We start from the raw sequence: 27,905 nt of genomic DNA on the forward strand, positions 1-27,905 counted from the left end.
GCATTCACTTTACTTGCCTTCCTACATGGGAACACTGCTTTTTCTACCTTTGACTAATGCATGTATATATATATATATATATATATATATATATATATATATATATATACACATTTTTGAAAGACGTCCCTTATGCTCACTAAGGCTGCGTTTATTTGATTAAAAATACGATAAAATCTAGCCTGACAAGCCAAGACCCACATCAAGATGTTTGGTCTGGAAACTCACCATTGGCAGGGCTCAATCCGAGGGGCGGTTGTCTTTCAAACTCCCTCTGCACGCAATCGGATAGCGCTACAACCACCCAGAGCAACGTGAAGTGGAGCTAGTTGATTATTAAACTTTCGCAGTATCCGGTCAGGAAAACTCCGAACACATCTTCCCTTCTTAAGAATGATTTCAGAGCCGTTCTTTGTTATTTTCTCAAAGAAAAGCTTAGCTGTTTACAAGTAGCATGTAACTCTGCCCACCGACTCTATACACGATATGATTGGCCTGACCAGAGTTTGGTTTTTACGCCTCAGAAGTCTATTCAGAGTTGCTAGACTACACTCACGGCAAAGTAGATTTGCTGCCGCTAGGGTGTGTCTAGATTTCTAGGCTAAGTAAAATCTGTAATTTTGTGAAATATTATTACAATTTAAATAACGATTTTTTTATTTTAAAATATGTATTAAAATATGTTAATAATGTATTAACATTTTTAAGAACTTTTAGCATTACTCTAGTCTTCTGTGTTACATGATCCTTCAGAAATAATTTTAATATGTTGATTTGATGCTCAAGAAACCTTTTATATTATAAATTTCAAGGCATTGACGCTTGCTTACAGATCCACCACAAGCTCAGCAACCGCATACTTCGACTCACTCCTACGAGTCCCCACCTTAGCTCGGCAAAGGAGCAACAGCTCATGGTACCACCAAAGAGATGCATGAAATCCCTTTCCAGAACTTCTTCGTTCACTGTTCCTTGCTGGTGAAAAGATCTCCCCTCTTCCACCCGGAATGCAGAATCGCTTACAACATTTAAAAGAAAGCTAAAAACTCATTGTTTTCGTGAGTACTTAACAACATCTTTAAAAAAAATCTTCTTTCTAGCTTATGCTACTCTAAGCAATGTCCTAAACTAAGTATTTCAGGCACTCTCTTCATGATGGATCGCTTCCTGTATTCCTCAGTTGTAAGTCGCTTTGGATAAGTGTCTTCTAAATTAATAAATGTAAATGTAAATTTTGAAAACTTAATATTCAATGCTTAATATTTTTTTGTGGAGACCATGATTCTTTAATGAATATAAAGTTCATAAGATTTTTTTTTAAACATAAATCTTATAAATTATGTCTTTATGTTCACTGCTGATAAATTTATTGAATCCTTATATATATATATATATATATATATATATATATATATATATATATATATATATATATATATATATATATATATAATTATTATTATTATTAAACTGTTATACTAAATATATTAGGTTTTAAATGTATTTGGTTGTTTTAATTTTGTGGTTTTATACCACAGTTTTTTTGTTACTTTTACATTTTTGTTGTATTCCCATTTAATATTTTTAAATAGTATTTTCTTATTTTTAGTTCACGGCAATAACCCTGCTCTGTACTTATCGTGAGAGAGCAAAACTCTGTAAAACGACCCTTGCACGGAATGGTAGCGACCTGACAATGTCCAGGCTCTCCAGGCCACCCTCAAGTAAAGGCCTGGACGATTAATCCACCTCCCCATGTTTACTGCACTGTGGATTACTGGTGCATTTCTGGGATTAGGGGGAAATGCCGCATAGATCGTATAGCAGGGATTAGTCATAATTCACAGATTTAACAGCCAATTAATCTTTGATACTAACCAAAATGGGACCAAGCCAGCTGACTGACTTTGGCTGGATAGAATGGGAAGTAGGTGCCAAACGAACAGAGAGAGTGAGGCTGAGAGTGCAGTAAAGAGTTTGAGGCGTTCCAGTGCTAATGCATCCTGACAGGGTGAGTGAAGAGGCAGCTCATTATTATGCCACGCATCAGGAGTCTGGCACTGACCCCTGACTCCATAAAGACCCTCCGGAACATGAGCCTCACCGTTCGCTCGCTCACTTCCAGCAAGATGGCCAAAAGTGCACTGGAAGAAAGAAAGAGAAATGTACCCTGTGATATCAGAGTGTGTAACATAAATGCGAAGTTTGGACCAACTCAAAAAAAGTCTCGATATACACTTTGCTCTCTGAGATCTGTGAGTTAGTCCAAGTTGTGCTTAGAAGAGCAGTTCAAACTAATGAATCATAGGCCTGACAGTTGTTGTAAATCTTAATAAGGAAGCTATTAAACGCATCAAGCAACCAATAAATCATTTCTTCGTGTCAGCAGTGTTTAGCTCGTAGATTAGTAATGAGATGAGAGAAGTCAGAAAGAAATGACAGCAGCTTTCATGGCATGACAGGGTCTGATTCTGTGCCACTGGTAATTTTCGCCTCTGTCGTCTTTGATGCTCACTGGACGAGCCGTGGTCACCTTGTGGTGCTTTTCTACCGCATTGGATAAAAAGGTCACAGGCGCTCACCCATGACATGACTACACAGAGACACCAGCTGCTTACTGTTCGGCACGTCATAATATCTTCGCTCAAATGTTACGGAGTGCCTTGGTGCCGAGTCACATAGGGATGGTGAGTTATTTTAATGAACAAAGACAGGCTAGAAAGGCACAGTTTAATACTGAATCCTGTCTGGGTGTAAGGGAAAGAGTGATCCAGGTGATCCAGTTCACGAAACCGGTCTGAATGATTCATTCATGAATCAGACTGATCCAGTTCTCAAGTACAACACAAGAGTGGAAGATTTTCAGTAAATAACTATTATTAGCACAGCACACAAATCTATCCATTATCCATTCATAGTAACTGGATGGAAAAGAGTCACCAGTACAGACAAGAAAAAAGTCAGTTATGCGGGTTTGGAACAACATATGGGCGAGTAAATGATGACTTTAATTTTTGGGTGTTTTCTGAAGCTTGCCAGGTTGTGAGAATTCTTTTTTTTTTCTTTTTTTAGTATGAATACAATATCTTTATTCAGAATAATTACTAATATCTCACGGAATCTCCCTCATTTTCCAGCAAAAGAACGAAAAAGCCAAGTTATTAAGACTTGAGTGACATTTTCTCACAATTTCTCAAAATAGTTTCACCTACCCCTTCTATTCACTAAACAATGCAAGCAGGACTCGACTGCTATTACCTTTTATCTTTTCAGAATTCCTCTCTGAAGTGACCCTTTCCCTTTCGATGTGTCAGTCATCATCAGTGGGACATGCGAAGAATGACTTTAGCAGGCTATACCTTTTCAGACTGAGTAAAAGGCCACCTCTGGCTCTCTGACTTTATTGAAATACATCTGCCTGTTTCATTCACGCTCTGCGGATCCCACCGGAGGGTCAGGTATCCCTCGGAAATGATGCCAGACATTCCTTTTTTGTGTGTATTCCCACTTCTTTAAGCACAGACACTGTAATGTTCACATCACTTGTCTGTGTTAGGGAAATCCCAGCTGGTTTGATTTGATAAGGAGGTTGTTGTCTCTCTCTCTCTCTCTCTCTCTCTCTCTCTCTCTCTCTCACACACACACACACACACACACACACACACAATGTTTTAGATCAGCGCTACATCTGCTAATGCTTCCACATGTCCTTAGATTGGACTTTCTTTGTCCCTGAAGACCTGTCCTCAACAAGTAGCTTTTTTCAACAGAAACACATTTCCATCAAAGAGTGTTGAGTGAGTGTGTCAAGTGCTTTTTCATGGGGTAGTGTTCATACACAGCTGTTTTAATGGGAATAAACCATTTAAACCTCAATATGTAGATCTCAAAGGTCTAATGAAAGACTAGACATTGTTGTAGGCGTGCACGTATACCATATTGCCATATAAAGGATTTGAGTGAGTTTGACAAGGGCCAAATTGAGTCTGGTGCCCATGGCGACCTCTGTCCACCAGCAAAAGCTAGACCACTGGACCAAGAAGCAATGGAAGAATGTGGCCTGGTCTGACGAATCACGTTTTCTTTTACATCATGTGGATAGTCGGGTGCGTGTGCACCACTTGCCTGGGGAACACATGGCACCAGGATGCACTATGGGAAAAAGGCTAGCCGACAGAGACAACTTTGGGCATTGTTCTGCTGGGAAACCTCGGGTCCTTCCATTCATCTGAATGTTACTTTGACATGTTCCACCCACCTAAGTACTGTATTGTTGCAGACCATGTACACCCTTTCATGGAAACGGTATTCCCTGGTTGCTGTGGCCTCTTTCAGGAGGATAATGTGCCCTGACACAAAGGTAAAATGGTTTAGGAATTTGAGGATCACAACAATGAGTTTGAGGTGTTGACTGACTCTCGCAACTTAAGGACTTAAAGGATCTGCTGCTAACATGTTTGTGGCAGATACCACAGCACGCCTTCAGGGGTCTAGTGGAGTCCATGTCTCAATGGGTCCGGGCTCTTTTGGCAGCAAAATGGGGACCAACATAATATTATGAAGGTGGTCATAATGTAATGTCTGATCGGTGTACATACCATGTCAACATCTTTGTTGATCCTGGAACAACATTTCAATCAGCCAATCAGATTTGAGGGACAATTTTACACTTTATGTTAAGTTTAAGCTCACCAATCATTTAACCAATCATTACCCTCTGATTTTAGGGATTAGTTACAGACAGGGTTAGGTGTAAGAGAAGGGATATGTTTAGGACAAAGATTTAAAACAGAAACATGTCTGTCTTGGCAAAATCACAGTGACTATGACGGCGTGCATTTGTGTGTCGTGTGTGTTGTGATCTAAATTTACTTGTAAAATGTAGTTTTTGGAGTTTATTTTTTTACAAGATTTTGGAGTTCGTATGTTGTTGATTTTTCAGTTATTATTGGCTATAACCTGAAAATAATAATTGCTGTATTGGTTGACCAGAATTTTATTTCATTTTTGTAAAAAACAAAACAAAAAACTTAGTTGAATATTCTTCCGTTTTTATTTTTCCCTGACTTGGTTGGCTTTATAGAGTTGCCCAGAGGTACATCAAATTTTTGTTTATTTTTTTTCTTACTAGTCTACTTTACTCTACATCAGAAAATCCCTTAGGACTTATGTAGTATATGCTGAAAGAAATTCCTATAATACCTCCTGACATGCACTTCTTTATCTGTTAGACTGTCATCTCAAAATTTGTTCGGGGAAAAAGATTACACGAATGAAGTCAGCTGAAACTGATAAGTGAGCTGATTGCAGGCGAGTGAATGAATCCGGGTCTTGTTCTGATTCGGCTCTATCCGGTGAGTCGCCCGCAGCAGCGAGAGCTTCCTCTTCTCCTCCCATGCCTGTCACGCCTGTGATCAGAGACATGCTGTCAGTCTCCACAGTAATGTAAAACTACAGCGAGAACTTCCCGTGTTGGAATAGCTGGCATTCCGATGTCAGCAGCGCTCATTTCATACGTTGAGCTTGAACAGGGAAGGTTCTGTAGGTCACTAGGATTTGGTACCTTGCAGCAAGGACATGCCTGTCAGTGGAAAACGTGTGCTGAACGCCGTCCGTCCTGTTGGAGGGTATTAGAGGCATGATGTGTGTGAACCGGGGGTCATGTAGAGATAAGAGAGGTCAGATGGTTCACCACATTTGCACGTTACTCAAATAAATCATGACTTTAAACAAGCTCAACATTCAGACGTACCTAGAGACATAGTCTCACCCCAGACAGGGCAGAATTATTTCCATGAATCTGAAAATAACCACTAATTATTGGTCTTAATCATCTCATTATATACTGAGTGTGCGGATAAAAATAATGTTTTTCTTCTCGTTTTAGAATAATTGGATGATTCAGTTCATGTTTTATTTTAGATGGCCATTTACAATATAACACACAAGTGCTACTAAACTTACAATGATCAATCTTTTAAGCATTTATCATGGTTAATAACTTAATTAAATCAATATTTGCACTTTTACTATTGAAAGACGTTTTTTCCTTCATACAACAGTTCATTAAGTTTCATTATTAGTGATTATTTAGAGTATTTGATTATTATATTAAAAACTTTTTCATTATCATCTTGAATTTTGTAAATAACAATTTCGAGGGTATGTATGCAATGCTTTTGTGCTGCCCCACATAATAAGTGTACACTCATGGATGTCTTTGCATTATTCATAATAAATAATGTCAAATATCAAACTAAAAGCCATTTATTTTAAGACAAATAGCATAAGCATTCTTTAAAGGCACAACACACAACAAAGGTTTGTTAGGTTTCACGTTTATAAAACAAGAAAAGTCTAATATATATATTTCTCAAAAACAATACTACATACTCTACACTGTAAAAAAATATTTAGAAAAAAGTTACCTTGCCTTAAAAATTTGAGTTTGTTGAAATTAAAATTTTGAGTTAATACAATGAACATTTTTTGAGATTCGACAACCTTTATTAAAATATTATTAAAAGATTTTGTAAGTATATTGGGTAATTGTGTGTGTTTTATTTCTGATGATGCAGTGAAACATGCCAAATAGTGCTATTTTCATGATTTATCACATTTTTTATGTGGTTCAGATACAATAATATTTTGAGTTTCTATTTATTAAACAAATTTCCTTCATTGTATCAACTCAAATTTTTAATTTCAATGAACTCAAAATTTTAAGGCAACCAGGTTACTTACTTTTTTAAGTTAAACCAACAAAAAACAACCAACATTTTTTACAGTGTAGGGTTAAGTTTCTTAGGAGAATGTTTATAGTTCATATAGACATGCATTTTAGGATCAGTTAGTTAAAAGTCATTTTTTTAAAATAAAGTAAGCAGATTAAGTTTGTAGTTGCTTGGTTGTATTTTTGAAATTCAAAATTTTCAAAATTTGGAATTCATACCGTGATTTAAGTGTTCAGAAATGTTTTGGGTCTGCTGTATAGGCTCTATGTTGCTGTTCTGCATGAAAGACTATTGATTAGACAGTCCAGCTGGAGTCAGTTTTAACTGCTCAAGACCAGGCTCTAAAAACAGAGAAATAAAGTGTGACTGGAAGATATAAACATTTATTCTTGCAGGATTTCGTTCTGCATTGTAGGATGAGGAGAGAAACATATGGAGGATAGGAATATGGGTTGGGATGGAAGAGGAGGAAATGATTCTTTTATATTGTCAATTGTTATGATAGATTTCATTACATCGCATTGTTAAAGAGTTTTACATACACTCCATTAAAGAAAAGTAAAAACAAACATGGGTGTAAAATGTTATTGTGCTCATCCATCATGTTGTACGAGTAAAATTGATAAGAGAGAAATTGCTTCGGGGATCATAAATCACCTGAAATAAGATGATCAGTGTATGTGAAATCTAGTATGGGACTTTGGACTTAACAATATGATATAATGTAGTTTTGGGTTATTCCACACTATTGGAATGAGGCATTGGGGAAGAGAGTAAACATTTGCAGTTTGATGAAAACATATTTTATTGCACGAAAAATAAAACCAAAGAACCATGTAATATCATACTATTGCTTAAAATCAGCAACAATGCTTATTATATGCTGATGTAGAAATGCAACAATGCACTGATGGAGATTGTAGAGCCTACATCTCAATGCTTAGAACTGGTGAAGTCCAAAGTCCAAAGCAGTTTATTCTAGGTAACCGCAGATATTAAATGGAGAAAGAAAGCTGGGGGCTGGTGTGAAGTAACAATAGACCATCCTGCAACCTTGACATGCTGAACGCATGCCCACGTGTTCTCTTGGGCGGTTTTCAGTCGCTCCACTATGGGGCGTATTAGGGCTTTAAGGTCTACAGAGGGAGCGGGCAGTGTCAACTGTTCAGCTGAACCATGTATTTTCTTGAGATGAGAGCGAGTGGGAACTGTTGTGGTTTTAAGAAAATGTGCCTGAATATATCAAAAAGCAAAACACACAAACCACCCACGTAAACAAACACACTTTTTGAACAGTAGGCCTATATTACATAGACGCTTGCCTTCATTTGAACATTACTCAATTTTTCGAGGTAATTTATTATAGGCCTATATTTCACTTTATTTATTTATTTATTGTAGGCTAAATGGGTATGAAACCGATAATAACGATCAAAACTACGTGTTTTAAAGATATGCCAAGTGTAAAAAAAAAAAAAAAAAAAAAAAGTAGGCTAGTAGGCGTTCATGAAATGTTCTAGAAATGTTACAGATATACATTTAGGTAGGCTACTCAAGTAGCATATTTTCAAGCAAGCTTTTATTATCATAGCATAGGCCTCCTCACGGCAAAATAAATGTAGGCTAGAGAAAGAGATTTAGCTATGGCTACCCGATACTGTCCTAATTAAACGGGATGAGGTAAAAAATTAACGTGTAGGCTAAGTAATACAAAGCGTCGTTCTAGCTGATTCAATTTAAAAACAACCGTATGCAGTCCTGTCCAATTCACGAATTCTTGAGCAGGTTCTTTTAATGAATCGCTCGAATCCTACAATCACCGGAATGACTTCAGTGAATCTGTCAAAAACGGTAGGAGCCTTTTGAAATAACATGAGCAGCACAGCATGATATTTTCCGTCAGTTTCATGACCTAGGCTACTGGTTCTAATGACGGCCGTTGAGAGCTATTCAGAAAAAAGAAAAGAAAAATCCAAGAAATAGCAGATATCGTCGATAGTCCTTTTTAGAAGGCGCTTAAAAACATAAAACTGACTATTTATGCTGCCTTGAAAATGAAACGTATATTTAGCTATATAGGTTAAATATATAGTAAATATACTATATACTGGATGTTTTTTCGGTAGGCTACAAATAGCCTACAACAAAAACATTTTTTTAATATTATTGTCAGAGAGGCTACCTGCCACAAAAAGAAAAGAAAAGGGGAAACACTTCTTTTCAAATTATATTACTCTAAAAATATATTAATGAAAATTACACTGCTGTAAGCAGCCACCTTCAGAGGCATGTCGTTTTTGTAACCGAGACGCCCATCATTCAAAATGCAAACCAATAGGAAAGAGAGCGAGCGCTGGAACTGTACAGTCTCTCTCTCTCTCTCTCTTTCTGAGACAGCATGGCTTATGCACCCTGACCAAACTCAGCTGCTGGAAGGTACTGTTGTGGACTATATCTTACCACTGAGTCTTGAACACGCTAAACCTTTGTACATTTCGTTCAGAAGGTTGGTTTCGTAATCTGAAGACAGCGCTTCTGGTCAGCGTCTATATAAATTCAGTTGGTCAAGGTTCGTCAAGGTTTGACCATACAAACAGAGCTCAGGTCTTCATTCACATGTTGGAGAATGAGGTGCCAGTGGACATAGGCTACGCTGTTTTCATTCACTCCAACTAACTACAGTGACCAACCGCGCTTTGGGATGGGAAGTGGACATTTAAAGGACCTGAAATTCGCCTAATTGTTTTCTTTCCTTGTGGAAAACTAATTCGATACATCGCATGAAAGGATGTGCTTGAGATGAACGCATTTTCATACTGGACTATTGACAAAACGAGCCGGCTTTTAGTGTTTCTTCTAAACATTTGCATGTAACTGACTCTTTGACGGACTCTGGCATTCCTTGAACTACGGCCGTGTTGGGCATCTGTCATTATCTTTTCTATAATAGGCTACAGTAAAAGAAACCTAATTTAAAGAGAACACATTCCGCACGTGGGATATTCAAGGAAAAGCTGACGGGTCGCACAGTTCGTCATCACCGGAACGCTGTATCGAAGGGGGCTGCGACCGAAACTTTCAGAAATGCCGCAGGTGGAGATGTTTTATTTCGCGTTTATCAGCTTGTGGATGTCTGTGTTGGGCCTGGATCCGGCGTCTAAGATTGTGGCGGATCGCTACGCAGTCTACTGGAACCGAACAAACCCAAGGTGAGTTAATTAATTGCGCTGATATACTAAAACGCAGTTTAACTTCATGGACGCGCCTAAGTCCGCGCAGAATGCCGAGCGAAGTGTAGCTTACTGCGGCTGCGAACTGAACGCAGGCTCGTCAAGCCGCCTGGATCGTTTGAATAAGTTTCATTAATGACACAGCAGTCAGAACAAACACACATTGAAAGCGCAAAACTTCTTTAAAAATACTCGCGTGCACACTGCGACACTTGACAGCGTTATTTTACAGTAAACTGGCAAAACTCTATAAAGGCTAATATCACGAGATAGAACCAGAATAACTGCGCTAGGAATTAAGAAAATAAATGAAGCGCGATTAATTCAAATTATGTTGGCCTCGACATTGTCCGATTTTAGTGACTTAGTTATCAAAAAGTGCTCGCTAAATTGTGTGTGTATGTGTATGTAGGATATATATATATATATATATATATATATATATATATATTCCTGTTTTTTAAAGGAATGTTAATTCATTCTGCAATAACTTTGGTCAGGATTTATATGAGAGTTGTCTCTGCTTTGGGGAGATTGACAGGCAAGCTCTTTGCTCTTTCAAAGTAAAAAGTCATTTTGCTCTGCCACTATAGCTTGTCCTAGACATTGCCCTCTAGAAACATCATTAGAAATAAATATCACGGCTCATTGGTCAGTTGTTCTTTAAAATCCAATTTACCTCTTTGAAATGTGATTTTGCTTGTTATCATAATTCTAAAAGGGCACAATTCTATCAATTCATGTTTCTTTTGAGGCATTTATAAAATGTGTGGCTGAAAATGAGCTAGTAATGGTTTTCAACAAAGGTTTTCTAATAAGGTAATATAACCTGCAGTGAAAGGTGTAAATGAAAAATAGCATCAGGAGTTGAGTCAAAATAAGTGCTATTCTGACTGAATGGGAGATATTTGAATATGTTGGTTTGATTACTTTTAATAGATTGGCAGTGTTAAATGTCAGCCAGTAATTTGAATAAGCAAGTATTCATCTCTTAATATATTATTCACTTGAGGAATAATTTGCTTAACAGATTAAAACATATTTATATTGAAATTACATTAGGCTCACTGTCCCCTTCTCTTTGCCACAAGTTGCCTTAAAGTGCTGTGATTCCAGCTCATCCCCATTCTCGGTTGTCTCTTTTCAGTTGCCATGGGGCTTTCTCTCTGCCCTGCACCCCAGCCCCATGCTGGCTTCACACAATGGGTCAAACCCAGAGAGGCATTTCAGGAGTGGCTGATGCCCAGTTGGGTGCATGCTCATGAGAGAGAAGCGCATGCAGGGGTCACACGTTCAGTGATAACAGCACAAGGCTGCGGTTAACCATCATCGGACAGTATTGAGCTCTGGTCAGGGTGAATTTGAGGGCGAGCCTTGTTTCTATAGCTTGGCAGCAGTGTATGTTTGTGCGATTGTGAATATCTGTGTGTGTGTGTGTGTGTGTGTGTGTGTGTGTGTGTGTGTGTGTGTGTGTGTGTGTGTGTGTGTGTGTGTGTGTGTGTGTGTGTGTGTGTGTGTGTTGGAGGCTCCCTGCCTATGTTTTGTCCGAGTAAAATGAGGCCCCTCTAGCAAATAAATGAGTTAGTTCAAATGAGTATCTCTCATTCACATTCATGTACTCACCCAGTGGCCTAATTCAAATCTGGCTGGGCTGTATAATGTTGCTGCACTCTCTGGCAGGACCTTGGGGCCCTGAATATCACTCATAACCCCCTAAACAAGTTACCCCTTGGTCAGAATGTGTCTTCACATCTACCTGATGTTGGACTTCCTCATTTTAAACATTGATTTAATCTATCGGACCCCCGAAAGACCAGTTCTCGAGCAGCTTTTAAGATGTTTGATCAGTTCATTGTGTTGTTTTAAAATAGCCTCATCTTCCTGTCTTAATGTCACTCATTAACATGCCTAAATTACGAACATTAGAGACAGCTGTGCAAGCGTCCAACTCAAAGACTTAGATAGCCATGCAATGAAATATTAATTAGTTTGAAATATAGTCTACATTATAGCTTTAATTGAAGTTCTTAATAGCTCAATGGCAAAGGCATTCTGTAATAACAAGAAACACAACTGTTTATATTTTTTCCCCTCTTAAAGCATGCAGGGAGGCTTATCTCTTAATCGTTATTTTTCAAGCGTAGGAGTTGCACTTTAAAGCGGCAGCGAACAGACTGAGTGATTGCTAGTATTTTCACACGAGTGAGTACGGCGGAGTCTATAGAGATTCTTTAGAGGATTTAGGGGGGAATGGCTCCTTTAGTTTTTGGCCTGAGATTTGCAGTGCACCCATTCATATGTAAGCCTCTGTCGTGCTCTACATATGGTGGTCTTACAAGCTTCACTGGGTTTCGGGGACTCTTTTTTTTTCCCCTCCAATGCGATCCACGCCGTTTGCAATTACAAATTCAATTCAAGTTGGCAGATTTCCTCTGAAGTTTCCCAGCTCATTCCCAGATTAGTCATTTCTAAGTTTGAGACGTGTTTTTTCGCAGGCATTACTGGATAGAGACTATGCTGGAGATAGAGAGCTTATTGTTTCCTTCCCTATCCTCCGTTTCTGAGAAAGTATTGTTCATGTAATCCAGATAAGCAGTCAATATTACAAATATATTAATTTGTCAATATATATATATTTTTTTGTGCTAGTTCCTGGAATTTTAAGCTAAAATAGGTCTTGTGTTGAAATCGAAACCTGTTTATTTGTTGTTGATAGGCAGGATCAGTCAGGAATCAGTATTGAATTCCTACCTTAATCTTCTGGCTGTTTGTGTATGTGGTGCCATGGAAGCCGATACCGCTGTCCATCAAAGAGGTCTGTCGAATGGACCTAACAGCTGGGTAGAGGGATTTCAGCATTCTGACCAAGTCCTGTTTTAATCACTGATAATGCTTCTCAAATCTCTCAATAACAGATGTGGCACATTTCCTACAGTTTTTGAAGCCTTCTCAGCCAGGTGGTGTAGTGTGCTCTGTCTCTTTAGACTTGGCTTTTTTGTAACATTTCACACTTAAACGCTTTCTAGGTTGTCTTTCCCTGCTCATTTCTTCACTACAGAAATGGGAAATGTCATGGATCCACTTGTAAAGCCGTCTCTTTTTCACCTCTTAACTCTAGCTTGCGCAATATGACCTCAAATGGTTTCCTTTTTGTGACGGCTCAATTTTAATCCCCACTTTAAAAACAAAGCCCATGGTTTGCGGTTTGTGGCCAGTTGATATTGTGATAGCTGTTCGGTGGTATTGTGTGAGGTTCAGTTTGTATTGTTCTGCGTGTTTACCCTCCTTTTCCCTAGCTGGCACTTCTGGCCTCCTGGTGCTTGGTTCTGCTTGGATTTTAAATGTGGGGGGAAAAATCATGTCCAAATATTGACTGGTCTCAAGACCTCGGTCTTCTCTCAGCTCACGTGAAAGGGGGGCATTGTTCCTGTCTTAGTGGATCTTTGCCAGAGTTTAAAGTATTTAGGCTCTTACACGCAGGAAGTGCATACAGCAGGGCTTGTAGAAGGAAATATAGAGCCACTAAAGAATAGAAAAAGAGTTACAGATGGGAACCGCAGGCCTCTTGGTTTGAGTCCCACAATCGCGCCCCATCCCGATTAACCCTCCAGGGCTGTGTGGCAGTGTGCTGACGCTCTCAAAAGATTTGGGGTATCAGAAGACTCATTCCAGCAGAGAGAAAGTTCTCCTGCAGGGTAACCAGAACATCCTGCTGTTTGATGACCCCTAACACACCGAGCAGTGCCTGGCCCCCTTCCTTCTGCGCTCAGCTCTTGCGTTACGCTAATAAACTGTCATGATTGCGTCCTTGGGAGAATTCTGGGAGTGGCGCTTTTTTTTAAATTAAAGTTAACCATTCTTTTTTTTTCATTTTACGAATTTACGCTTGAGTCATCACAGCGATAGCTCATCCTCTCTGAACTTTTTGATGATAACTGATGCATTTCGGGTCTCTCTGTTTGCTTGAGGTAAGCTCCTCATACTCTGTGAGCTTTTAAACTGTGAGTGGTGAAATGTCTTTGCTGGGCTTTGAAGGCCTGGCTGAAGGTATTAACAGAGAGGCACTAAAGGGCTTAAGAGGTCATCAGCCCATTGTGTAAAGATACAAAACACTTCCTCTGAACCCCTTCACCCTTCTATGTCTCCCTCGGAGAGCCACAACCTCAACAACCATTCATATTAATCAGCTTCAGACCTTAATGACCTGATAAATCTCCTGAAAGGACCCTAAAGTTTACTAAGCCCCCTTGATAAGAATTGGAGGAAAACGTAGCATGCGGTAATGACTACTTTGCGCATTCTTTCGCAGCGAAAGCGCAGACCGGTTTGCTCTTTGTGCCCTTCATTACGGCACATTTAATCGCAATGAGAAATAATGAAGGAAGCATTTCTTCGACAGGCTAAGCTAATAAAAATGGACTGACTTGGCAGGAGTTAGCATGAAAAGAAAACAAGAAAGAACAAGAAACAGAGAGAGGAAACACTTTCTAGCTTGAAAAACTTGTCTCACAGATTTGAACTTGGTCTGTTACCTTAAAACTGCTTTCACCTGCACAAATGAGGGACTTTTGGATGAAGAATACCGTAATCTTGATTTCTCATCCCGACAGAACCTAAAGTACAAGGATTCTTTGAAGCTGCCGTCTATAAAATATTTCACCCATTCGAAGCATGAAAAATTAGGTGAATATTTTTGTGCTGTGGTGAAGGACATAAATCTATTCAAATTCACTGTGTGCTATTAAACTGCTTTGGCTACATTATTGTGAACATATTGCAGTTATAGGTAGTGCTCTAGCAGATTTCGTAGAGAAAAAAATACAATGTGACATTTTCAATTTAGCAAACTTTTTATGAACGAAAATAAATGGCAAAGGAAAACGTCTAAGGATAATGCAGTAATTAATTATCTTTTTAGAAAATAGTTTATTTCTGGATAAACGATTCAGGGGAGGCTTTAATCAGGCTGTTAATTGTTAGAAAAAAAATATTTTTGCTGATGTTTTTGTATGTGGCACATTTATCAATTTATATTTAGAAATGTGTCCCTCTTTCAAAGAAAAACAAAACTATTAAAAAAACTAATAAAAACTTTTTGGGGGCTAGATGTTCCAGTCACATTCTTGGTTTGAGATTGCGGAACCGTTTATAGTAGATTATCAGTATGTGGTAAGCGGTAAAGCATTTCCATGTCACAAATTTGAGTACGCTCCGAGCATTGGGACCCATAAAATATTAAACGCTGTTTGCGATCTCAGAGTCAAGTCTGGCCAACAAACCTTCACACGCAATGTTGAGAAAATGAGGTCAATATGACTATCATTTCAATCTTAAGGTCAGTGGTTTGCTATATCAGGGTGGATGACTTCCTTTTGCAGATTAAAATATTCTTTTCACTTTACTTGTCATTAAATAGAATTTTCTGTCTGTTTTAATCATTAAATTATACTTTGATCACGTTTGTAATCATCTATAAATTAGTTGTCTATCATTTTTTGTCAGTATGAGTAGTCTAGTATTTGTCTTGCAGACGTTGGAGTGTACACGCAGCCATTTTCAAACTTGCTTCCATTTTGTGTTTTGAACGGAACAGCTGCAGATTTGGGAGTATAGGTTCCCTTTTTGGCTGCCTTTTTTTAAGCACTTTTGCGCTTTTTTTTTACGTGTTGCAACTGATTTACTTCCAACCTCTGTTTAATTTAAATCTTGCAGTTAGTCAATGCAAAAGAATGAATAGTGTATTGATTTTTAGGAGATTCAGTGTGTCGATCCCATTCTAAGCAAGTAAAGTATTCCTAAAACGTTCGAGATGCACAACACAACACTATATTTACACATTTGATTTACACCACGGAAGCACAGACATAATAAACCAGGCTCGGCAACATGTCCTCTGTAAGGCTGGTGCTCTGGCACTAGTATCACTGGTAGGGGGAACATGCTGGCAGACGGTGGAGTCATAGAGGCATCCACTCCTCTTTTATATATCTGCTGCGGCCGGGCCTCAGTTATTCTTGTGCATAATTGATGGAAAAGTTAGAATAGCAGAAGTAATGCGATGAGAGGGTGCAGCGAAGCGGCAAGGCGGACAAGCGCACTGCTGGCAGCCGGGAGTGGGATCGCGTGCGTGGGGCAGCAAACATTGCAGGGGATGAGAGGGCAGCTGGAGTAACAGGTCATCACAAAGAAGCAGGACAAAGTGTCAGCCGCTAGTCAATCAAGTACTTCCTATTCCGAGAGTGACCTTCTGGGTAGCAAACACACGAAAGATATACGGCGGTCAAACTGGGAGCCATTCGCCCAGTTGACCAAAAACCTGACTTTTTGTTATACTCGATAGACCGCTTGTTCATTAGATCTGTAGTGCAACCGAAATGCCATTTTGAATATGCATATGGGCGTATGCCATTGTTTTGAATCCTTTGAACTCCCATGTGATTCAGTGAAACTGCAGGCGTACTCATGCTGCTCCAGTGACAAGTTGCATGTCACACCTTGAGCAGTCACTACAAAGAGGTGCTAATGGGTGAACAGCCCTACTTTGTATAATAGACAATGAGCCGCTAACCAGTATCATCCTGTTTCAAAGCAGCCTCGCGACCATTCAGGGTCAGGGAATCTGCAGGAAATGAAGGTGTCTTCCCCTCAGGCTCTCTTTGAATCACTGTAAAGCACTAGTTACTGAAACGAATCATTATTGGTCCTCCCAGTTTGATCACTGACGTAAAGCAAAACACTGAAACTGGGACAGGTGAAAACTGGAAGTGTCACATTTTAATAGGCTGAATAGGAAACATCACATTCCTGTTTCAGTATGTACTGGAACATGTATACCAGGAGTTAGGATATGGTCAGCGATCAAAAAAAGCTGTTTTTTTTTCTCTGTCAGCTTTGCTGCCTTTTTTAGTTTGCCAACAATTTGAAGCATGAAGCAGGGGGAATAATCCTAAATGTGATTAAAAACATGAGTAAATGCACTGATAAATCTTTTCTTTTTAGGATTAGGGTGGGAGCTTTTGTTGGGTTTAGAGCTGTTGTGCTGTTTATTATGAATTTGAATGGCTGTTTGTATGGCTACATAAGTAAAAATGAAACTTTTAATAATTCCTTGTAATTTTACATGATAAATGTTTATGAATTATTTTTACATGAGGCATATTTAATAAAAAAAATTAGCATTTAAATGTGGCCTTAAATCACCTTGTTTTTTAGTGTTTCTTTAAACATTTACTATCTGTCTTTTTATCAGAAGCAATTGTTTGAAATAATTGTTGCCGATATACAATGAACTAAAACTGTATGTTCCACAATCATTCATAAATGAATAACTTTGCCTTCAAAGGCATCATTAGAAATCATGTCCAAAAAAACAATAAATTTTTCAGGACAAATTTTGTGCAACCACAAGACATGTACGGAAATACGATCCCATTGTAACTCAGAGGAAACCATCTGTCTTGGACATAAATATTATTGCGATGCCATAAAGGCTTCCGATGGAAACATAAGCACTAAATGTGCTCAGGAAACAAATAAACCATTTTTATGGCTGTACCTGCGGCCCTCTGGGCATTTCTACTTCCCTGAAAAGACACAAAGAAAATCCTTCAAACCATCACCTCCCAATGTTCTCAAACCTGCACACAGTAATTTGCAGCAATTTACTATTTCAATTATTACATGATTACATTAATGACTCAAAGTGCAATGTTATTGATATTTAATGTTTTACTTTTTATACATATTGCAGATTTGATGAGGGTTTTTATGCATCCAGTATTGTTCATAGATTTAAAAAAAATAAATGAATAGAAGTGTGATAAAATGTATGATACCTTCAATCCAGCCTTTCATGAACAGATTAATATTGTATGATTAAAAAGAGGATTTTTCCTCTTTGTGGATTTTTTTAACTCAAAATATTAATATTAAAGTCTGATAGATTTAGTTGTTTTGTTGACCAGATGAGAATTTAACATTTCAATTTAGATTTTAAAAGAAAGTCACAGTGTTTTGTGACTATTGGTGTGGATGTGATGTGGGAGTTCAGCTAGTCAGGTTTAGACACGCAGTGTACATGGGATGTGTACTATTGCCAGTCACAGATTTTCTAAATGGCTTGTATCTTGTATTACATGCATTATATTATATCATAAAATACACACCTATTTGTCTTTTGACTATCTTTTTTATGTCAATTTGATTCTTTATAATTTGCAAACATCATTTACAGCACAATATATACATAATAATGTGCCTGTTTACTATTGAAAAACTGGGGCATGGAGCAAAGCAATAGAGGGGAGTGGCTTCTAGAACCCACCAATTGAAACATAAGTGGGGGCTCTGCAGATCTGGGGAAACCAATAAGATTTTGATGGGATGTGTGTCTCGGGCAGATTATTGTAGTGGAGTAACTTGAGGTGGCCTGAATGAATGCAGAACATGTTCGTTTTTATCAGCCTTAAGTTCTTTGGTTCAGGTGATTTGCATGGCAAGTTCACTTAACGATCGATCAACCCTTAAAAGCATGTCACTCTATTTCATAAGTGGACAGAGCGGCCGCTGCTGTCAAATTTACAACATTTAATTGCTGGCCTGGCGCTGGTCCCTGCCAGCAGAGAGTGATTCGTAAGTTATGTTCTCATATTAGCGTTCGTATAATTCAAATGCACTTCGGGACACCTGAAGTTAGCCAGGAGAGATCCGGTGTGAAAGTGAGAAGGTTACGGGATGCATGGGCCCCCTTAGCTTCTCCCCTCTCCCTTCCCTTTCTCCGTCGCCAGTTGTCTGCCACGTCCATAGCCTCTGTCTTAAGGGCTGATATCAGATACTATGGGGATGAAACGGCTTACGCTGGGCTGTAGCCTGGGCTCAACTGAGTTCTCACCCCTTTTTATTGTCCGCCTTAACTCTGATGTCATTTCCATCCCCTCTGGCGACCCTGTCGAACTGATAATATCTTTTCTCGGCAAGTCCCTTGTAAGAATAATCCCGATATGCATACCAGCCTTTGAAAGCTAGGAATATGTGTTATATGGGTGTTAGGATACGAGCACACAGACACTCTCAATTTTAGCTTTCCCACTGGGGAATGAATCCCCGTTTGCCTCTGTCTCATCCCTTATGTCTTATAATGACTTTGTGTTTTCTCTTTTCTGCGTTTGATTATTTTGCCTATCTCCCCACTCCCTGGCCGGGTGCGATATCGCATGGTGGCCATTGAATTCGCCTTATGGAGCCGGTGCGGCTGAGCCTATCTCAGTCCAGATGCTTTTCAGATGATTGTGGAGCACCGTGCGATTTTATTGTGAATCTCCGCTCTCGCCCAGACAGACACACTAATTTCATTTGGTGCGCGCAGGATGAAGACGTGCTGTTGAAGACAGACCCTGATGTGGTTTTGCTTATCTGGAACAGCACGTCCTGCCACATTTGCACCCTTTTAATCTGACATCCTGGACGCTGGGTTTTGTACTCGTGGTGTGAACGTTATTTAATGATGCTGAAATGTGATAATTCACACAAAATGGCAGGCCATAATGTTATCGCGTCGCATTGAAAGGCAAAACGAGAATGTTACATTCGTCTTCTCCTTTTTCACAGCCCTTTTGTTGTCGTCCAGAATTGCATTCAATTAAGGCAGAATTGCTGAAGCCGGTGTGGGAGTTCAGTGGGTTTAATTGTTTCTGGTTTTCTCACTGAGACAATGAAAATTGCGATTGTGAGGCCAAATAAAAAGGTTTATACTGACCTCATGGCACGCAGTTTGATGTCAAAGCCAGAAGGGTCACAACCACATGGCTGTGGCTTCCAACGTTTTCTTGACTTCAGTCCATTAGCACCTCCAGCCAATGGGGTTCCATCCCGAGCTAATCGCCGCTCTGAGATGTTTATGATGCATTTAGGATGTTTTATCTCTCAAATAAAAGTGTTTGATAAGTGTTTGAAAAGACAGCCAAGGGTAATCACTCAGGCCATTTCACAGACTCTCACGCTTTAGAAGTAAGTCCCGCTGTAAAGATCAAAGTCACCTCCAAGTTTTTTTCATTCTTAAACATCTGCTAAATTATGATTTACAGAAAAAAAGAGAAATTTGGATTCAGTTCTCTAAAGGTCCTCTTCAAATCTGGCAATTGCACTTTTGGTCAGAAAAGTAAAAGAGTGTTTTCATTTTGCGAGTGTGTTTATGTGTTTGTGTTCAGTCATTTAGGTCATTATTCAGCTCTGTTGGGTTGCGGCTGCACTCAAATAACCCTCGATGCCACAGAGATTTGCTGTGTCAAGGATAAATAAGTTTACTGTTCAGTATGTTTACTGCTCACTGAGGGCCAAACAAAATGTATATGTGACCTGTGTTGGCAAAAGGAGATGGAATGCGCACAGGATAATTTCGAGCTGCAGGCAAAACAAGTGAAAGATTTCGATTTTATTTGATTTTGTAGGTTTTCACAAAAATTTGTTTATTGAGTCCTTGTCTAGCGATACCAATGCTCAAAATAGCAATTAAACAACTAAACATATCTTTTTTTTGTATGTTTTCAGAGAAGTGTACTGTTCCTTTGTCCATGAAAATGTTCTTACTCGTGCTAACTGACAGATCCGACGCGTGCGCACAAAGACGCCTCTCACAGCGCCCAAACCCGATATACACATACACAGACTGGCAGTACTTCAAAATATCTGTCATGGCGAGTATTCATGCAAACATTATCTGTTACGATAAGGTGATTTTGTTTTGGAAACTCGATTTTTCTCAAAACTGACTTTGTTGTCTCTAGTGACTTCAAACCGGTGTAGCTCAGTCACGTTTTTTCAGATTCAAACAAATTGTACATAATTGTAAATGTTTTTTAATAGAAAAAGGAACATAATATTAAATATATATAAAATAACTCATTTTTGAAAATTAGATCATTGAAACTAATTTTCCCAGCACAGGTCACATATATATATGCCTCAAGACAATAACATCTTTCAGCCCAAGTACCAGATTTACTAACATAAAATAAATATATGTATCCATCCATCTATCTATCTTTATATTAGTGCTGTCAAATCGATTAATAATGATTAATCACATCTAACTTAGCAGTTTTTGTTCACATAATGTATTGTATGTGTATGTATATATATATATATATATATATATATATATATATATATATATATATATATATATATATATATATATATATATATATATATATATATATATATATTATGTAGACAGAAAAAAAAATTGGTTCAGAAAAATTTTTCCCTCAGAAAGGAATAGTAAATTTTAACAAACAATTACAAAGAATCAACAAGTAAGACATTTTGAAGCAATAAAACAGAAATAGTATTTGCCTGTAAAACACTCCAATAATCTTTGTTTCATATTTTTTTATATAGTATATTTTTAACAGCAAGAAATCTTGGTATTTTTATTTATTTTCTTAATGCCACTGATGGTCGGAGGTGCTGCAGTTTTTATGTAGTTGAAATAACTGTGGTAAATATGGTATTTTGGCGAAACAGATCATTATTAATATTTAAATGAAAACCTACATAGGAATCATTTGGAGTTTAATTTCTATTCTGTAAAAAACAATGAATGGTGGCTTTAAATGAAAAGAGTGCCTGTTAGGGGGGAAACCAACAGAATAGTACCTGGGTAATGTTATCTACACCAAGATTGATGGGCCTGAAGCACATCAAGTTCAAGCCAACACCCTGAGTCATCTTAATTCCAAATCAAATGTGTAATCACAGCAACAACCGCTGTGGTTTTGTGTTCAAAACAAACTAGTGGAAATTAACTGCAGTACAGAGAGCAGGCCGGAGCTGAAGAAGGCTGCGTTCGACAGAAGGTTTCCCAGAATTCTCCAATTAGACCGATGATATAATTAAACTGAGGAGCCCACTTTTTTTCAGGTGCTAATTGAATTGGTGTGTTTGCCAAAAAAGACTCCCATTCTAGTGGAGAGAAAGAGAAACTGCTTGCACACATTCCTTCGTTAAGCCCATAGGCGTTTTTACAGGGCGTGAGGACAGTGTTTTCAGAGAAAATATGTGAAAGCTCTGGTATCTGTGCTGGTATTTGAGTCATATGTTGTGCTCTCCCAGGGCCCGTCAGATGAGCAACCTGTGACCTGTCGCAAACATTAGGTATAAATATTACTTAAGAAAACGAGATTTGATTAAAGGCTGTGTGGTCTTGCGCTATTGCTTTTCTCAGCTAACTGCACTTAAATCAGAAAGGGTACATCAGTAAATTGATGTTAATGGTTAAGCCATGTATTAGTGCTTGGGAAAAATTCATCATGATTAATCGGAACCAAAATAAAAGTTTGTGTTAACATAATGTATGCGTGTACTGTGTATAATTATTCTGTATATACAAATACACACATGTATTTATATATTTAAGAAATATTTGCATGTATATTCTGTATATATAATTTATCTAATATTTTTATTACATATATACATGGATGCAGGTGTATTTATATATACATAATAATTATACACAATACACAAACATACAGTATATTATGTAAATACAAACTTTTATTTGCGATTAATCACGATAAATTTTTCCCCAGCACTAATATATATTTTTTCTGAGAATGAAAAATACAAAAGAGCATTCATAGTCATTAGATGAAAGGCTTGAATAGACAAAATCATGCATAAAGGTTGTACTTAATTGCTTAGATGGTTGAAAAATTCCTTTTTAGAGAAAGTATGTAAGAGTCAGGGGGCATAAATCATTTAGGTACCTTTTTTATTCTTATTTTTATAATTAATTGCAAAATGAAAGGGTTTATTGAGAAAGTTAAATCTTTTTTTTTAAGTCTCACTGGAAAAGTTTTCGTATTTCTTTCTAATATTAGTTTGAAATATGAAGTACTTTTTAAAGTGCACTGAGAGCTTGTTTTAATGTTTGTTATTGTACTTTTAGCTGTCTCGCCGAGATGTTTTTGGTTCTGACTAGTTCTGTCGCAGTCATGAATTAAGTATTATATAATATAATGTAGTCTGATTAAACGCACAAGCCTCGTATTAAACCTTTGACTCTCTTTGTGTACTTTACAACAGTATTTTCTATGTATTTTTTTACTCCCTGCCAGTTTATAATTGCCTTGCTTCTCCCTCCCATAGTTGATGTCATTTCTTTAAGTGCTTAAATGTCCCTTATTTAAATGGTAAAATGTAATTGAAATTTAAACTGCGCAATTATTGCAGTTATCTCAAATTATTGCGTTTAAATGAAATGAACACGGTCATATGATTAATCAATGATCATGGCAGGCCAAGTGCAGACATGGTGTAAAAATTAAAAATATTCACCGAAAATAACTGTGTAAAGTTGACAGGCCAGGTGGATCAGTTTACTTGGCAATTTGCATTAAAGGGTAATTTCACCCCAAAATGAACATTCTTACATTAATTACTTACCCTAATGTCATTCAACACCTGTAAGACCTTTGTTCTCTTCGCAACACAAATGAAGATATTTTTGCTGAAATCCAATGGCTCAGAAAGTCCTCCATTGACATCAATGTCCTTTCCTCTCTCAAGACACATAAAAGGCACTAAAGACGTCAGTACAAAGTCCATCTCACTACAGTGGTTCTACAATAATTTTATGTAGCGACGGGAATCGTTTTTTGTGTACAAAAAAAATCTAAAAAACGACTTATAAAGAGATGGCCGATTTCAAAACACAGCTTTCTGAAGCCTCAGACTTTATAAATCAGCGTTTCGATTCATGATTTGGATCGCAACTCAAACTGCTGAAATCACGTGACTTTGGCGATCCAAACCACTGATTAGACACACTGAATCATTAACTGAATCAAAGTTCTGAGGCTTTACAAAATAGTGTTTTGAAATCGGCCATCACTATACAAGTTGTTATTTAGTTGTTTTTTTGCACATAAAAACTATTCCCGTCGCTTTATAAAATTAATGTAGACGACGTCTTTAGTGCCTTTTAAGGGTCTTGAGAAAGGAAATTACATTTTGGCCAATGGAGGTCTTTCTGAGCCATCGGATTTCAACAAAAATTATTTAATTTGTGTTCCAAAGATGAACAAAGGTCTTACAGGTGTCGAATAACATGAGGGTGAATAAATAATGACAGAATTTTCATTTTTGGATGAACTAACCCTTTAACTTGCATACCGGTAGTTATAAAATACCATTTACTGGTTGTTTAACGTATCAGAATTTTTCTAGCTATAGCACAAAAGCTGCAATAATTTGTCTAGAGAGTTTTGGTTCAGTGACTGAGACCATAATCGTTCCCGCCTTGTTTAGCTCTTAACTGAGGACTATTTCTTACTAAATTCTGTTTGGTTATGTCTGAGTGCGTTCGTTTCCAATTGAAATAGATGGTCTGTGGAAGCAAATGAAAGAACTGTTGAACAAAATCTTTGTAAATGAGAAGAGACAAGTAGCTCGTTGGTCCACGCGGTGTGCGGAGCAAGGTGTCTAATTGTGTCTGACACCTCTCTCATTGGCACAAGTAGGAGGTTTCAGCACATCAGCGGGATATTAGCGGGAGCCGAACTCTCACATGACTTGGAGAAGCCTATCGTTGAGTTTATATTTTCGATGCTGCTATACTATACATATTCGGTTTTGGATTGATGTCAGCAGCTGGTAATACTTCTCATCCATTAGTTGCTTAAATAAATATGGCAGTGCACCGTTTGCATTGTCTGGTGTGGACAAATAAACGCAAATGTGAGTCAAAGTGATTGGAATCTCAGGCCAGAATGGCGGCTCCGCCTAGTGTGTGTTTGTGTGTGTGTCTTTTCCCGCTGAGCAAGCAGCGCAGGCTGTTTCTCACAGATGGAGGAAACTACACACCGAGAGTGTGACTATCAGCACCATCACAGGGACTTTTCCTCTCTTCTTGGTGTGCTCCTTCTCACCCTAGCCACTGAGGGGGCCAGAGCGAATCAAACGCCCCATGAAAGCTGAGTCGAAGGTTATCTGGTGGTGTAGACACATGATAGTTGGCAGTCTGTCTTTTAAAGTTGCCTCTTTGAAATTCACAGTAAGCATTAATCATGCTGTCCTATCTATTTGTTCAGTTTATCTACTGATCTACAGTTTTGACTAACAAGGCAAAAGACTTAAAAGTTTCAATCTTTGTACTGCATGGCAAGTTTGGGCAAAAGTCTGAATTAAAGAAATGACCCTTTTTAATTCATGAGTGTGAATTTGAATTGAATTGGCCACATTCCACAGGATGTTGAATTTAGGGATGCACGATATATCTGCAAACGCATCGATATCGGCTGATATATGGTTAATTTTTAATGTTATCGTTATCGGCCCGATAAATGCATTTGGCCAGTACACTCTAAAAAATTCCGGGTAAAAAACAACCCAATGTTGGGTCAAATATGGACTAACCCAGCAATTGGGTTGTCTTAAGCAAATATTGAACCCAACCGCAGAGTTAAAACATCCCAATTGCTGGGTTAGTCCATATTTGACCCAACATTGGGTTAAAACAATCCAGCATTTTTTAGAGCGGATATTAAAAATAATAAATAATGGATTATTTTCTTCAGCTGGAAATTGATTGATAGAGGCCTGATGTGGATAAATTACAGTTTCAAAAGTCTAAACGGTCACATCGGGTGCATTCGTACTTGCAAGCTGCCCACAGTTTTTTGTTTTAGGCCAAATCTTACGCCAATTTTCTTTCAAGGGGCATACATGACTTCCTACAATTAAATTCAAACTGCAACTTTGCATCCTGTTTGCTGCTGCAATTCAATATCACACAATAGAGCCACAAGTGTATTTGCGTAGTCATGTATGGGCCTTGAAAGAAAATTGGTGACAAAAAACAGTGGGCAGCTTGCAAGTACATAGAGTGCACCCGATGTGACCGTTTAGAGTAATACTTTTGACACTGTAATTTACCCACATCAGGCCTCGATCATCAAAATGATCCATACTGACCCCCTACAGGCCCTAAAAATCACAAAGAGCAGTCTAGCACAGCACAGTCCACTCACCAAGACATTTATCTCTGATCAGAACCAGACCTAGACCATCGCAGCTATGACGAGAGAAGATATTACCCCCTTCCCTCAGCAGAATTTTCTGGGAATGAGAGCGGTTGACAGGCTCTGGTCTGCTGGGCTCAGGCTGATTGAGCTATGCAGCCCAGGCTTCAGTTGTGGCTGCAGATTGTCTGCTGGATGTGCATATAACGGCAGTGATTAACACGGCCTGTCATGGTGCCATGACGTTGCATGGACAGAGAGCTTCTTTTATGGCGCTGTATTTTGCTGAGTGAATCAGGTTATAAAACTGTCTCTGCTAAAGAGCCCTGCTCTCAGATCTCTTTGCAGACTCTCTTTTATGTATGTTGCCCTCTTGGCCGCATGCGTTTACCGGTAAATGCTGTCTATTTTACTTAAGACAAACGCTCTGCTACTGAAAAGAGCATGATTGGAGGACAGATGTAGAGGGCGACCAATCACAAGGAAATATTTATTGCTATCAGGGCTCACAAAGTAGTTAGGCTGAATGGTGTAATTTCTGAAATTAATTTTGTTTCATGTAGCCTTCAGATTTGATTGGAACGGACTGGAGCTGCACCTCTCATACACGATACACATAATACCAGTAGACCATTTATCATTATATAATGATTAAATAAATTAGTTTTTATTTAATTTATAATTATTTATAGTTAAAACCTAGAATATGTAACAAAGGTTAAGCAATTTGCTTTCTTTATGTGAGAAACTGTATTAGTGAATTATTGCAGATTTGCATTAAGTTGCATTGAGTTCCAAGCTTGCAAATAGGCTGATTTAACTCTAGAGTAATACTTTTGTTAGAGTTACACACATAAAAAATACGAAAAACATTTTATTTAAATCAATTGACAGCCCTAGTTGTTGTTTATTAAATGCGTACGCTACATTTGGGTCAACAGCCAATCAGATTCCTCCTCACTCCAGGCCTTAAAACGATGCTATATTGATACATTGAGTTGCGCTTAAATAAGGGAGTGTTTAATAGAGAAATGCATGACCTCATATATAGAAATAATGTCAGTCAGTCTGTGGATCCTCTTGGTTCAAATGCACAGGGAATATTCTTAGACCCACAGTGGAAAAAGGGACTTCAGTGCAAGCGTGAATCACAAAATAAGCATGATCACCGAACACATGTCTATTCGCAGAGCTGTTGTCATGGTCACTGTAAACATGGTAACATATTTGTTGAACTGTGGCGAGGCACTGTTTTGACAGACTCTTTTTCGTTAGGCTGTTCCATTCGTTTTACTGATCCTGGCCTCTGACTTTAACCTTTAAAAGTTCCCCTTAAACATAACTCACCCGAATAAGCTTTACCACAAGCTGAGTGACACGCTAAATGGACGCCTCTGTGTTCATTGTGCGCGAGCATACGATCCCAGATTTCCTGTGGGAATTACACAAACATTTTACAACAAAAAGGATAGAATTCCTCCCGCTCTAAAAAAAAATAGGTTGGTGCGCATGCCATTGTGGTCTTGGTGGGTATTGTGAGCCGGCCGGTTTCTTTCTTTACATTTCATGCTGAATGTAGTGAATCGCCTATTAAACCTTGAGGTGCCCACAACATGAAAGGCCTCATTGTGACACCAAAGAAATCCTTGTGACACCTAATCACAAAATAAAGAGAAGAAAAAACCCTGGCACCTCACACCAATCTCCCCGGGTTATCTTGAGCGAGCGTGACCTTTGTGACATTGATAGGATTTCACACACACAGAAACGCGGCAATACTGACCTAAGCAGACGCGCACCCGCGCTCACATCCACACAGACGCCTTTCATATGTCTGCGCCTCTGTGGTTTTGTATGTGTGGGACTGAGCTCTTTGAAGCTGTGAGGATCATCAGGGCAGACGTCTCCGTGGTGATGTG

The 27,905-nt window shown here is 38.4% G+C and overlaps 1 protein-coding gene across 1 annotated transcript in view; it reads left to right on the forward strand.

The window, feature by feature from the left end:
• The first annotated feature begins 9,140 nt into the window (after positions 1-9,140).
• efna5a (ephrin-A5a) overlaps positions 9,141-27,905 on the forward strand; it is a 49,965-nt gene continuing 31,200 nt past the window's right edge. The window contains exon 1 of the mRNA XM_067423836.1: positions 9,141-9,943. Coding sequence (XP_067279937.1) covers positions 9,819-9,943 — 125 coding nt within the window. The 5' untranslated portion in view covers positions 9,141-9,818. The remainder of the gene's footprint in view (positions 9,944-27,905) is intronic.

This window comes from Pseudorasbora parva, chromosome 18, assembly GCF_024679245.1.
Source record: "Pseudorasbora parva isolate DD20220531a chromosome 18, ASM2467924v1, whole genome shotgun sequence".
Taxonomy (NCBI): Eukaryota; Metazoa; Chordata; class Actinopteri; order Cypriniformes; family Gobionidae; genus Pseudorasbora; species Pseudorasbora parva.